General features: G+C 34.8%; 1 protein-coding gene across 10 annotated transcripts in view; it reads left to right on the forward strand.

The window, feature by feature from the left end:
- Positions 1-13585, forward strand: part of LOC127860348 (AMP deaminase 2-like) — a 71356-nt gene extending 57771 nt beyond the window's left edge. For 5 of the 10 annotated variants that reach the window (XM_052398364.1, XM_052398370.1, XM_052398372.1 and 2 more), the window contains 7 exons: positions 536-662; positions 929-1092; positions 1294-1414; positions 2510-2683; positions 3115-3225; positions 4741-9379; positions 9796-13585. In XM_052398364.1, the coding sequence (XP_052254324.1) occupies positions 536-662; positions 929-1092; positions 1294-1414; positions 2510-2683; positions 3115-3225; positions 4741-4929 (886 nt within the window). In that variant the 3' untranslated portion in view covers positions 4930-9379; positions 9796-13585. Of the gene's footprint in view, positions 1-535; positions 663-928; positions 1093-1293; positions 1415-2509; positions 2684-3114; positions 3226-4740 lie in introns of all 10 variants that reach the window. The other 5 variants (XM_052398368.1, XM_052398366.1, XM_052398369.1 and 2 more) reach the window with 5 other exon arrangements.
- The last annotated feature ends 749 nt before the right edge of the window (positions 13586-14334 follow it).

Genomic DNA, 14334 nt, shown 5'->3' on the forward strand with positions numbered 1-14334 from the left:
AATGCTTGTTTTTTGTGGCTTGGTTAGCATTGGTTTCAAAGGCGCATTCAGATTTTTGCTGATTGTCATTGGAACATCTTTCATGTTATCATTATGAAACTGAAAGAAAATGTAAATATGTATAAAGGGCAGATAAAGTTGTTTTTAACCAGGTTTTCCAAAGGAAAAAACTGGTTATTAGATTGACGAATGTAGGCGGACAAACGGGCGGACAAGCTTGTCCAGGCCATAACTTTGTCGTTCAATGTGAGATTTTAAACTCATTTGGCGTATTTGTTCACCATCATTGGACAGTGTGTCACACAAAAGAATTACCTCAATATCTCCAAGGTCAAGGGTGCCACGACTAAAAATAGATTTATTTTGAAACAAGGTGGGTAACTATGAATAATCAGTTTAGTTTGAGTTGTCTCCCTTTATCACACTTTTTTCAAATTGAAAACCTTGTTTTGTGACAATTTTGTCCCTTGTTATTTTTGGCATTATTATTCTCTCATTTTACTTGGTTATATTTGATATATTCCTATGATTTCAGTGATGTGTACAAGGCCAACAATCTTGTGCAGAGTTTCCAGGACATCCTAGAGAACCTGTTCCTGCCCCTGTTTGAGGTCACCAACGATCCACAGTCACACCCCGAGCTGCACGCATTCCTGCAACATGTGAGTACCTGTGTTGTTGTTGAAGTTTGGGTCGGCATTTGGTAACCAAATGTAAGAATTATAATTAGCAAATCCAAATTATTCTTGAAACTGTTTCATTCTTGGAAAACTGTAATTTAATATGAAATTTACCAGCACTTTTTGTTCATTCATTATAAAAGGAATAAAAACCCTAAACAAATGGGCTTTTTGTAAGGTTCCAAGGATAACTGAAATATACTGAACAATTAATACGCAGCCAAATTTTTAAAGAATGTGTCTCCTAGGTTACGGGACTAGATTCTGTAGATGACGAGTCAAAGACAGAGAATATTCGGTTTGACATCAGTTCGCCCTCCCCTGATGAGTGGACCCAACCTGACAATCCCCCATACAGCTACTATATCTACTACATGTACGCCAACCTGGTCGTGCTTAACCACTTCAGGAGGTGAGTTTCAGTCACTTGTACAGTATACAATCACTTGTTTAATTCTTTAACTGTTATCTTAGTACTGGTAAACCAGCTTGCTCAAGCAAAGGTTTAGTTGGTCAACTTACCGCTGCGATAATAATGAAATACTGTTGAAAGGGACTTAAAACAAAACTTAAACCAATACTGGTAAACAAAACTATTCTGATTATTTTGTAGAGAGCGGGGGTTACACACATTGGTTCTGCGACCCCACTGTGGGGAGGCGGGGAATGTGACCCACCTTGTGGCAGCATTCATGTGCGCTGAGAACATCTCCCATGGGCTTATGCTTAGAAAGGTAGGTTCTACTGACCTAGGATAGAATGTTTCAGTATTAATGGTATAACCCCACAAACTACAAAATTGAAATCATTAATATATCATCTACAAATAGTGATGATGTGCAAAAAACGTTTAATCCCCAGTGATCTACATATTACAAAGTTATGTGTCCTTGATCATAGTTTACAAAGAGGTACAGGGGTTTTAGGCAGGTTTGTGACAATGTTCTAATTTTACATTTTCTCCAAGTTTTAATCCAACTTTTATATGAATGTCATCATGTGAATGTTATACTACAAGTACATGTAACACTTTTTAATGATAACAAAATAACTGTCATGGTCATGCTGGAAAACTGAGCTTAATGTATGTGCATTTAGTGTCATCCCTGATAATCCTTTGAAGTCCACACAGGCTAATTACCAAGGAAAACATTTTCCGCAAAAATTTCATTTTTATTTTGAAGAGAATTCCTTCAAACAAATAATTCCTTAAGAGCGGAAAGTTTTGTCCCTGGTTAGTCTGTGCAGACTGCACAGGCTAATGTGGGATGAAACTTTACTGACATGCATTAAAGGGACCTTTTTACAGATTTTGGCATGTATTGAATTTTGTCATTAAATGTTTTATATTGATAAATGTAAACATCGGGTATTAAAAGCTCCAGTTAAAAACAAGAATAAAATTAAAGAACGAAAACAAAGTAACCCTCAACTGAGCTCGAATCACTGACCCCTGGAGTAAAAGTCTAATGCTTAGACCACTCGGTAATCCTTGCTCATTCATCAAATGATGTATTTGATACTTTATATAAGCAATCCTCGTAGTGTCACAAAATATAACGACAACAACAGAACTCTCCAAATTATTCAATTGTTACGCGTTGCAACGCTTTATATTTTTCAGGTTTTTGACTCGCCAAAAGATGCATATAATGGATATTTTAGAGCATGGAAAATGTTCAGTATTACTGTTTCCTCACAAATATAACTATAACAAAAATTTGCGAGTCAGAAATTATTATTTTTTAATTTTGTCAATAAACCAAAACGTGAAAAGGTCCCTTTATGCCTAGTCGTCCCAGAAAAACCACTAATTTTCTGCCCTGTAGGTGCCAGTGCTGCAGTACCTGTACTACCTGTCCCAGATTGGTATCGCCATGTCACCGCTTAGTAACAACTCTCTGTTTCTCAACTATCACCGCAACCCTCTGCCAGAATACTTTGCTCGTGGACTTAACGTCTCACTATCTACTGATGACCCACTTCAGTTTCATTTTACAAAGGTATTTATTAGTCTGAAAAGCGTATGATTACTTTGATGAGGATTTAAAAAAAATGCCTTCCTAATGCTTCAAAACAAAAAAAAGCAAAAAATGTTTGCTAATTTATTAAAATAATTAAAATTGTTAAAATCTTTAACAGAAAAATTTTGCTAAAAGGTAAATGTTTTGTTTTGATTGATACAAATATGTATTTTAAAGGTTTAAAAAATGAAACTTAAATCATTAAACCTGTTATTCATATACTTGTAATTAAATTAATAAACTTAAAAGCTTTTTGTTTTCATAGTTTCAAGTAAAAGATGTAAAAACAGAAGGTAGTTGCTGTAAATGTATTCATTTCACGCATTAAGCCCCATTTTCCCAAAACGCAGATCATAAAGTTCGTTTTTACATGGACAACAAACAAGCATTAGCTTTGTATTGTTTTTCAGGAACCATTGATGGAGGAATATAGCATTGCTGCCCAGGTCTGGAAGTTGTCCACATGTGATATGTGTGAGATAGCACGTAACAGTGTCTGTCAGAGTGGTTTCCCACACCTGGTAGGTACCAGTGTGACTTGTGAGATAGCATGTAACAGTGTCTGTCAGAGTGGTTTCCCACACCTGGTAGGTACCGATGTGATATGTGTGAGATAGCATGTAACAGTGTCTGTCAGAGTGATTTCCCACACCTGGTATGTATGATTGTGATATGTGTAAGATAGCATGCAACAGTGTCTGTCAGAGTGGTTTCCCACACCTGGTAGGTACCAATGTGATATGTGTGAGATAGCATGTAACAGTGTCTGTCAGAGTGGTTTCCCACAGCTGGTAGGTACCAATGTGATATGTGTGAGATAGCATGTAACAGTGTCTGTCAGAGTGGTTTCCCACACCTGGTAGGTACCAATGTGATATGTGTGAGATAGCATGTAACAGTGTCTGTCAGAGTGGTTTCCCACAGCTGGTAGGTACCAATGTGATATGTGTGAGATAGCATGTAACAGTGTCTGTCAGAGTGGTTTCCCACACCTGGTAGGTACCGATGTGATATGTGTGAGATAGCATGCAACAGTGTCTGTCAGAGTGGTTTCCCACACCTGGTATATAACAATGTGACTTGTGTGAGATAGCACGTAACAGTGTCTGTCAGAGTGGTTTCCCACACCTGGTATGTACCGATGTGATATGTGTAAGATAGCACGTCATAGTGTCCGTCAGAGTGGTTTCCCACACCTGGTAGGTACCATTTTGATATGTGTGAGATAGCACGTAACAGTGTCTGTCAGAGTGGATTCCCACACCTGGTATGTACCAATGTGATATGTGTAAGATAGCACGTCATAGTGTCCGTCAGAGTGGTTTCCCTCACCTGGTAGGTACCATTTTGATATGTGTGAGATAGCACGTAACAGTGTCTGTCAGAGTGGTTTCCCACACCTTGTAGGTACCAATGTGAGGCTTCACATGTGGAAGATGCTAATGTGATAATTATTTGTGAGATAGCACATAAAAACCTCTATCACAGTAGCTTCACATGTATTTGGTGCTCATGTTATATGCATGAGATAGCAAGTTACATAATCTATCAAAGTTGCTTCCCACATGTGTGACAAAAAACATAATACTTCCTAGAGATTGGTGATATACTTTTGTTTTTTTTGTTGTTGTTATGTTTGTCATAGCACATAGTTGTTTCTGTCAGATTGGTTATTGTGGTATTTATGTCTGCATGTTTAGTCCATAATAGTTTTTGTCAGGTACATGTTTTACTTCAGGTACCGGTAGGTTTGTCTGTATGTTTTGTGTAAGATAACTTATTACCATAATTCTGTCAGAGTGGAAATTTACTGATGGTAGCTGAAACTCAGCAAAGTGCTGCTTTTTGTAAGTAATGACATGTAATTCTGAGTACATGTTTAATTAATCACCCTTAAGAAATAAGCATGCTGGAAAAGTATCCATGATATGTTCTACCAACTAATTCAAAAGAAATTCAAAACTAGTATCACTCAAATATATGTCCAAATGGTTTGGTTTCTAGTATTGGATATTATGGCTTTAAATGTTTTTAAGGTGAAACAACACTGGCTGGGTTTAAACTACACAAAGGAGGGTGTTGTGGGAAATGACGTGAGCCGCACCAACATACCGGACATTCGGGCCTCGTATCGATATGAAACCCTCGTTGACGAGCTCAAGTGTATCTGCCGAGGGGCTCTCTCCTCCAATATGACTTCCTCGAAGAGTTCCATAAAAATGTAGAGTGGTTGTGGATGACTGTTCAGTGTTGAAGGAGCGTTGAGACATAGGTCTGTGAGATATAGATCTGTTAGACTGTAGATATGTAGGTTTAAAATGCTTAACATATAGATCTTTGGGATACAGATCTACATTTAGAATCCTTGATATATAAATTTATGTGATTTATGTCTGTGATCTGTCTATTAGATTAGCATTATGGGTTTGTTACATACAGCAAATCAAATGAACAATCTTACAGGTATACTGTAAATACACAAATATAATACGCACTTTTTTACCTGCCGAATTTTAATTAGTAGGGGGTGCGTATTATATACGAATAGGAGCAGAACAACATTTTTCCTGTGAAAATTTTCAACTTTATCGTTGTTTTTTGCTGTGTGTCAGCCAGTTTGAATAACACCATTACATACAGGGGGACAACTGTGCTTACAGTAATTGTAATGGCTACACCGTATATTACCATACATGCTAAATAAACCAACCATCGGTATTATAGATATTTAATAATAATAATTATTATTATAATTATTATCGTTCTGAATATTGTCAAATGGAATTAAATGTTATAAAAAAAACAGCGTCTCTGTTTCTTTTTTTTGCAATAATGACTGCTTGACCCGGGTGTCAGAAGGTGGCGCGTGTGTTATCGGTAAAGGCGTTGAGAAGGGCCATGTGAAGTATCAAATCAACCATATGTTTGCATAAATAAAACAATCAACGGTAATATAAACAATTGACAGAGATATTTATTTTGTAACTGTCATGACAACGGCACGATAACACATCGCAATCAATATTCCATGGTATTACTGTGAAACAGATGGTTGATAACGCCAAATTGATTGACTATTTTCACAACACAAAAAATATATTGACACATTTTTTCGGAAATGACAGCGTCATGGCGGATTTCGGACACTAATTTTTTTAGTGCGTATTTTACTCAGATTTTCAATTTTTACTGATTTGGACCAAACTCTTGAGATGCGTATTTTACACGAGGGCGTATTTTATTCGTGTATTTACGGTAGTTAGGTGCTAGATTATTTGTATGTTTTTTTATGCAGAGTGTTTAGAACAATTAAACCTGATAGTGTAGATTTATTACAAAGGGTGTTAAGAATTATTTAACCTGAAAGAATAGATTTGATATATAGAGTTTTCAACAGCTATTAAGAAAGTTTTGTTGTACAGAATGTAAAGAACAATTAAACCTGATGGCATAGTGTGTGTTTTTTTTTAAGATAGAATGTAGAACCCTGTTAGTATATTTCTGTGTTCAGTTATTATTATAAGTGGTCATCTTTTGTTGTATAGAGAGTTTAACAAATCATCCAAAATGACGTCTTTTGGCAATATAGGTTTGTGTTCTTTTTAGATTTGTGTCTTGTTCTGAGAAAACTGAGCTTAATTCATGTGCGTAAAATGTCGTCCCAGATTAGCCTGTGCAGTCCGCACAGGCTAATCAGGGACGACACTTTACGCTTTTATGGTATTTTTAGTTTGAAGGAAGTCCCTTCTTACCGAAAATCAAGTTTAAGAGGAAAGTGTCGTCCCTGATTAGCCTGTGCGGACTGCACAGGCTAATCTTTGACGACACTTTACGCACATGAATTAAGCCCAGTTTAATCAGAACAAGACACATTTAAGCATAGAGTGAAAACTGAGATTTTCACTGAGCCTTGTTATGGGGAAATGGGGCTTAATGATTTTTGAAAAGTATTATCCCAGACTGCACAGGTTAATCAGGGAAACACTTTCCGCTTTTATGGTATTTTTTGTTTAAAGGAAGTTTCTTCTTAGTGAATATATAATTTATTGTCCCTGATAAGCCTGTTTTGACTGCACAGGCTAATCTACAAAATAGACTTTACGCACATGCAAAGATCAAAATTACATGTTTCAAATTTATTATTAACCTTACTAGACAATGTTATACTATGACATGTGTGTTAGGTGAAATTGCTTTAACCCTTTTCCACTCAGAAGCAAAGTAAAAATGGCTTTGTGCAAACAGCATAAAACCAGAACAGCCTGCAAGTAGTCTGTTCAGGTTTTATGCTGTTTGCTGCTCATCAGTATCTAAGGGTTGGAAATGAAGCCTTTCAAACTTGAATCTAGTAAGAAAGGTATTGAATTAAATGTAACTTTCTATGGGACTACATATGTGTCAAAATACATATCTAAGTGGTAACAGTTTCCTGAGCTATTCAAAGAATTTCAAATACATCGTTCAACTAGAGAATAAAATAAACAATCTTAATAATTTCTCAAAAAATAAAACAGTGTTGAATCAAACACATTGATTCTATCAACATTAACACATAGAATCACAAATATTGGTAGAGCAACTTTGACACTGTGTTCTTATTTTTATGATAAATATTTACACTGGGTTTATTTAGTCTTCCATCCAGCAGATCTCAATATTTAAATGTGCTTAAACAGAAGTAGTTTTGGTGCTAAATGATGATTAAGATGTAATCCCAAAGTTTGGGTCTGATGTCAAAAATTTTTGAGAAGTTATTAAAAAGATTATTTTTCTGATGTGACAATCTCAGTTGTGTAGATAAAAAGACATTTTCAGAATTAACACTAGTAAGTTGAACTTCAAGTACCCATAAAATGAATCATCAATTTCTTTTCAGAGCTAATGCATGTGCTTAATCTTAGCAAGCATTTGTTTTGTAATGTTTCAACTTATTCAATCACGTTGTGACTTTTGTTTTTGTTCACCATAACTTCTATATTCCTGGAGGGATAAATTACACATACATTTAACACTCATGACCAGGCAATGATAAATGATCAAGATGAAAAGTCAAATATTTGTCTATCAGGGCCAAGAATTGTGCTGACATGGAAAAATTTCATACCACTGTACATAAATTTAACTCGCCTATACTCGGTATGTACTTTAGCCATACCAGACTGGGCATGTAGCTCACAGTCATGCAACCTAAGATATTAGTCATAAAAAAGGGATAAAGCTGCTTTCTCTTTGTCTAGCAATATGTGGGAGGTATTTATCAGCTCAAGTGAGAGTTCAAATTTATCAATTTATCTCAATTGTGATCGTTTTGCCACACAAAATAAATGTTTTAATGGTTGCTTTCATCCCAGAGGAGCACATTTCTGTTTAACAAACAGCATAATTTTATGTGTGAAATTTTGCTAGTGGCGGACACACATTTGTTGTTAGGTTTATGTATAGAAACCTTGCCTTTGATATAAATAAGCATTAACATGTGAACATAGCTCAGGGTCTGTGGCCTGTTTCTATGTAAGGGGTGTTTTTCAATCTTTAAATAAAGTGAATTTCTCAAGATCATAATCTTTTTATGAAATATGAGTCAGTTGAAAAGGTATTTGAATTACAAATATAATTTTTTTTAAAGGCATGATAATTTTAGTGATCATGTATGATTATTTAAACAAAAAAAATCTAAAATCAATTTTACAACTATTTTTGGTTGAATGAGCAGAAAATGTTTATGGTGTCTTTTGTATTTATTGATACATGGGCTAAATTTGAAAATTGTGCAGGTCTGTTGAAAAACATGGCTGCCAGGGGACTTGGCAGTTTTTCTATTTGGGCTACATAGAAGCCTTGTGAACGAGCGAGAAGTCACCTTATTTGCCCCTTTGTAATGAAACTAGCTCAGAACATAAGCTTTTTAGAACAGTTACCGTTAGTTCTTTTGTTTCTCATGTGAGCCCCTTAGGGCTGTAAGCCCTCTTTAATGAACAATTTTATTCACAGTGCAATACATTTGATTTGTTGTAGACTTAATATTTCTTAATTCAGTTGCATTCTTGTAGTTTTAAATATTCATGCTTGCTATTTCAATTGTTTAAGATAAAAATGCTTAAAAAGGTCATGATACTGTTAACAGTTTATTTATCAAATGTTTAACTTTTTTCAGCAGCATTAAATGGGCATCTTATTATCATATTATTGCACTGGGTAAGTTCCATTGCATTTATTGTTGGACCAAAAAGTAAAATACAAACACTGTTATGGATATAAAATTATATTGTATATTGCGTTATCTTGTTGTCCTTTTAATTTTGTGTTCAACTTTTTTGTTATGATTATGTTAATGTTGTGAATTGTTTATCTAGTGAATGCTTTTTGTAGGATATGTATAGGTTTGTTGCAAGATGAGATAGATTTACCAGTATCTTCACTTTTTGGCAATAGCTTTGCAAGTCTGTGATGATTCCATGTTTTGGTTAATCCATATTCAGTATTGGGATTTGATGATAAGCAATTAATCTTCTTTACCCCCCTTCATAGAAGAGGGGATATATTGTTTTGCTCTATGTCGGTCGGTCTGTTGTTTTAGACCAGATCAATAACTTGTCAATGATATGACCGATTGGCTTGATGCTTCACATGTGCATTTTTGGCCTTGGACAGTAGATGACCCCAATTAAATTTGGGGTCACTAGGTCAAGGTCACTATCACAATAAGTGTGAACATTGTTTCCGATTAAAAACTCGTAAACCAATCTACCAATTGGCTTGATACTTCCCATGTTCAATAGCCTTGGACAGTAGATGACCTTTATTGAAATTTGGGTCACTGTGTCAAAGGTCACTGTCACAATATGTGTGAAAATAGTTTCCGATCAATAACTCCTCAACGAATTGATAGATTGTCTTGATACTTCGCATGTGCATTGGCCTTGGACAGTAGATTATGCCAAAAGAAATTGGGGTCACTATGTCTAAGGTCACTGTCACAATAAGTGAACAATCGTTTCCAATCAATAACTTGTCAATGAATTGACCGATTCGCTTGATACTTCCCATGTGCTTTTGTCTTGGACAGTAGATAACACCTATTGAAATTGGAGTCACTAGGTCAAGATTACTGTCACAACAAGTGTGAAATTCGTTTCCGATCAATAACTCATCAACTTATTGACAAATTGGCTTGATACTTCACATGTGCATTGGCCTTGGACAGTAGATGACCCCTATTGAAATTGAGGTCGCTTGTTCAAAGCCCTGTTTGAGGGGGGAGGGGGGCATATGCGTCCAACTGCGGAGCTCTTGTTTCATAATTTGATCACTAAAAATCTCATCAACAATTGTTTTCATTAATACAATCCTTTAAAATTCTTAAGATTATTTAAAATCCAAAGACAAAAAAAACGTGCAATTGTTCATATGTACATGTTGTCATGTTTATCAGTAAAAGACATATCTACATGGAAATTGCTTTTAATTATTGAAGTGTTCATACTTATATTTTGTCTTTGCACCAAAAAAGCAAGATTGACAAAATAATGTTTTATTTGTAAACTTTTGCAAACATTTTAATGCATATATGTAAATGTTGTATTGACATTATATAATGTCCAAACAATACTATAATGTTAAATTAACTGTACATTGAAACATAAAATGCAACAAAACAAAAAGAATGACCATTGCATGCTTGAGTTGACAAGAAATGGAGTAACATTTATGAGTTCAACTTAACAGGGCACCATTGATTGTCATTATGAATTAATGGAAATTAATAATTTTATTTAAAGGTATGGAAATAAGTCATTTCAATTAAAGGTATTTTTCAGTTTTGCAAATTAAAGATTTTGAAAAAAACAACAGCATAGATTCACAAAGAAATGTATATATCATATTGAGTCAATATCATTAATTATGCCCCCCTTCGAAGAAGAGGGGGTATATTGTTTTGCACATGTCAGTCGGTCGGTCAGTCAGTCCGTCCACCAGATGGTTTCCGGATGATAACTCAAGAACGCTTAGGCCTAGGATCATGAAACTTCATAGGTACATTGATCATGACTGGCAGATGACCCCTATTGATGTTCAGGTCACTAGGTCAAAGGTCAAGGTCACAGTGACTTGAAATAGTAAAATGGTTTCCGGATGATAACTCAAGAATGCATACGCCAAGGATCATGAAACTTAATAGGTACATTGATCATAACTGGCAGATGACCCCTATTGATTTTCAGGTCACTAGGTCAAAGGTCAAGGTCACAGTGGCTCAAAACAGTAAAATGGTTTCCGGATGATAACTTAAGAATGCTTACGCCTAGGATCATGAAACTTCATAGGTTCATTGATCATGACTGGCAGATGACCCCTATTGATTTTTAGGTCAGTAGGTCAAAGGTCAAGGTCACAGTGACTCAAAACAGTAAAATGGTTTCCTGATGATAACTCAAGAATGCTTACGCCTAGGATCATGAAACTTCATAGGTACATTGATCATGACTGGCAGATGACCCCTATTGATTTTCAGGTCACTAGGTTAAACGTCAAGGTCACAGTGACTCGAAATAGTAAAATGGTTTCCAGATGATAACTCAAGAATGCTTATGCCTAGGATCATGAAACTTCATAGGTACATTGATCATGACTGGCAGATGACCCCTATTAATTTTCAGGTCACTAGGTCAAAGGTCAAGGTCACAGTAACTTGAAACAGTAAAATGGTTTCCTGATGATAATTCAAGAATAATAAGGCCTAGGATCATAAAACTTCACAGGTACATTGATCATGACTGGCAGATGACCCCTATTGATTTTCAAGTCACTAGGTCAAAGGTCAAGGTCACAGTGACAAAAAACGTATTCACACAATGGCTGCCACTACAACTGACAGCCCATATAGGGGGCATGCATGTTTTACAAACAGACCTTGTTTAATAATATGTTTGTAAGGCTTTCATCAATAATTTATCCATTTTTTTTATTATAATTGTTTTTGTTTTTTTAATGATTTTCTATATCTATTTCAAAAATTAAATGTTGTTAATAAATTAATTGTTTAACAGTCTTTAAAAAATATTTGTGAAAAAGTCTCTTATAATTTAGAAATACTTCAAGAGTCCAAATATCCACATGTGAACTTATGCCAAAATAAAAAAAAAACATTGTTGAACATTATTTATTAAATACTTTCATATAAAATAGCCTTAAAATTATACATTCACATAATTTTATAATTTTGATAAATGTTATCCATTTTCCATGAAGTGCTATGGAAACAGACACAGGCTTAGCACAAATAGTGGTGCTGGCACTAAAGACAGTTTGAATTGTTTGAAGCAAATGTGAATGGGGTAGTGCATAAACTTGCCATGTTGCAGTTTGTTGGAAGGTGTAGAAAATTGTGTTACCAATTTATATTCAATGTATTGACATTATTCAGTAGTTATGCAATTTTGTTGTTGAATATACTTTGTGTGGTGCTGATAATTACAAAAGTACAACTTGCTTTTGTTGAAGTTTTTATGAGGAAGTCTCAAATAAGGTCATGCTAAATTTTGATTTAATTATTTGTTGTATTCAGCAAAAATACACATTTGGTCAAGTAGAAAAGGGTGTATTAAAATTGCTTTGAAAAATAAGCGATTTCTATGTCAATGTATCTTCCATTTAACCTGCAAAGTGTTTAAACATTTAATCAGTTAATAAGTAAATATTTAAATCAAAGCATTAAATAAAGCAGACAAGTAAACAATATTTATAATTTGCACCTGCAAATGCATTATATTTAGGCACGGTTGATTAAACAAATGTTGAAAATATAGTTTGTTTTGTTCGATAAATATGTTTGTTTTCTACTTCAACACCTTGAAAGTTTAATGTAACAAATTTATGTTATCTTTTATGTGTCATTTTGCTTGCTAGATTAGAGTCATACAAAGTAATTCTGATTTATTGTATTTGCGTTATTGTGTTGTATATAAAACCAAATGCAAAAACCTAAAGCTAAAATACTTTTTTTTCTTTCAACCACTGTCTTATTATAACTGTATGACATCAGAAGAATTACATTTATCATTTGCTGTCAGAATTAACAAATAAATCACCTATTGTTTACTTAAATGCTTTTTACACTGTTATCATTTGTTAGATATGCCGATGCTAGTGTGCATGTTAAATACAGTAGAAAAAGAGAATTAGCATAAGGTGCAAATGAGGTTGCCTAATACAAGCCACGTTGTGTGAGAATGGGTCTAATGCCAGATGCGGCCAGAGTAGCTTTAGCAGTCTGACCAGGTGCTACCCTTTGCTAAACCCTTTGCATGCTGGGAAATTTGTCGTCTGCTAAAATGTCGTCTGCTGAATTTCTAAAATTAGCATTTTTGTCGATTTTTTTCAAAGATTACTATAAGAATAGCAAACAGTTTGGGTCCTGATGAGACACCACGTTCTGTGGTGTCTCATCTGGATCCAAACTGTTTGCAAAGGCCTTCAAAATTCGGTTCCAGCACTGAAAGAGTTAAGAGCCTAAAGCATAGCTCCTTACCAAACTGCATGATTGCACAGGCTAGTCTGGGGCTTTCTGGCCATATATGGAATAAAACCCATTATTGTATGACACAGATCATATAGGAAAAGTTAGTGAATACCAGTAGTTAATTGTATTGAAATATTTGCATTGCCTTTTCTGACATCTGTTTTACAGGTGTTTGTGAAACATAATTACAAATATATAAATTGTTTTCTACCAAGGTGATGATAATCTTCAACATCAAACAAAGTATTCAATTGCATCAATTGTTAGTTTTTCATTAGTTTTGAATTCCTGTTGCTTTTGTTAAGCACAAGCATACATATGTTTACATGTTTCTTGTTATTAATAAACAATCAGAGACCATTTTCAGATGTTTGATTTAATGCAATAATTTAAACAACAGTCTGGAGAATTTGTTGAGAAATCACATATATGAGAAACAAGCAAATTCGTTGATTTGATATCCCCTGCCAACATGCTTCTGGACACAAAAGTGTTATATTTGACACTCAAAAAAGCATTTTTTCAAGATACAAAGGACCATAACTCCGTTACTAAAAGATGGTGTACAATGCCATTTGGCGTGCATCATCCTCTTATCCATATATATACTCATACCAAGTTTCAATGAAATCAACCAAAGCACTTCCAAGATATGGCTCTGGACACAAACAAAAAGCATTTTTTCAAGATACAAAGGGTCATAACTCTGTTATTAACAGATGGTGTACAATGCTATTTGGCGTGCATCATCCTTTAATCCATATATATACTTGTACCAAGTTTCAATGAAATCCACCAAAGCACTTCCAAGATATGGCTCCGAACGGAAAGACGGACGGACGGAAAGACGGACGGACAATGCCAAAACAATATCCGCCTTTGGCGGGGGATAATTATCTATATTTATGGTTGTTAATTGACTTCTGACCAATTGTTTGGAGGTCTCATGCACGTGGTTTTAACAAAAAATATCAACTATAATACTTCAATTATGTGGATTCTTACATCATTTGACAGATGTATTACTACAACATACACCAGTCCTGTTGGAAGGTGGAGGAATACTAAGTATGTAAGGGTCAACTGGAGATGGGCCAAAAGTCTCATCACC

Source organism: Dreissena polymorpha, chromosome 15, assembly GCF_020536995.1.
Source record: "Dreissena polymorpha isolate Duluth1 chromosome 15, UMN_Dpol_1.0, whole genome shotgun sequence".
NCBI classification, from domain to species: Eukaryota; Metazoa; Mollusca; class Bivalvia; order Myida; family Dreissenidae; genus Dreissena; species Dreissena polymorpha.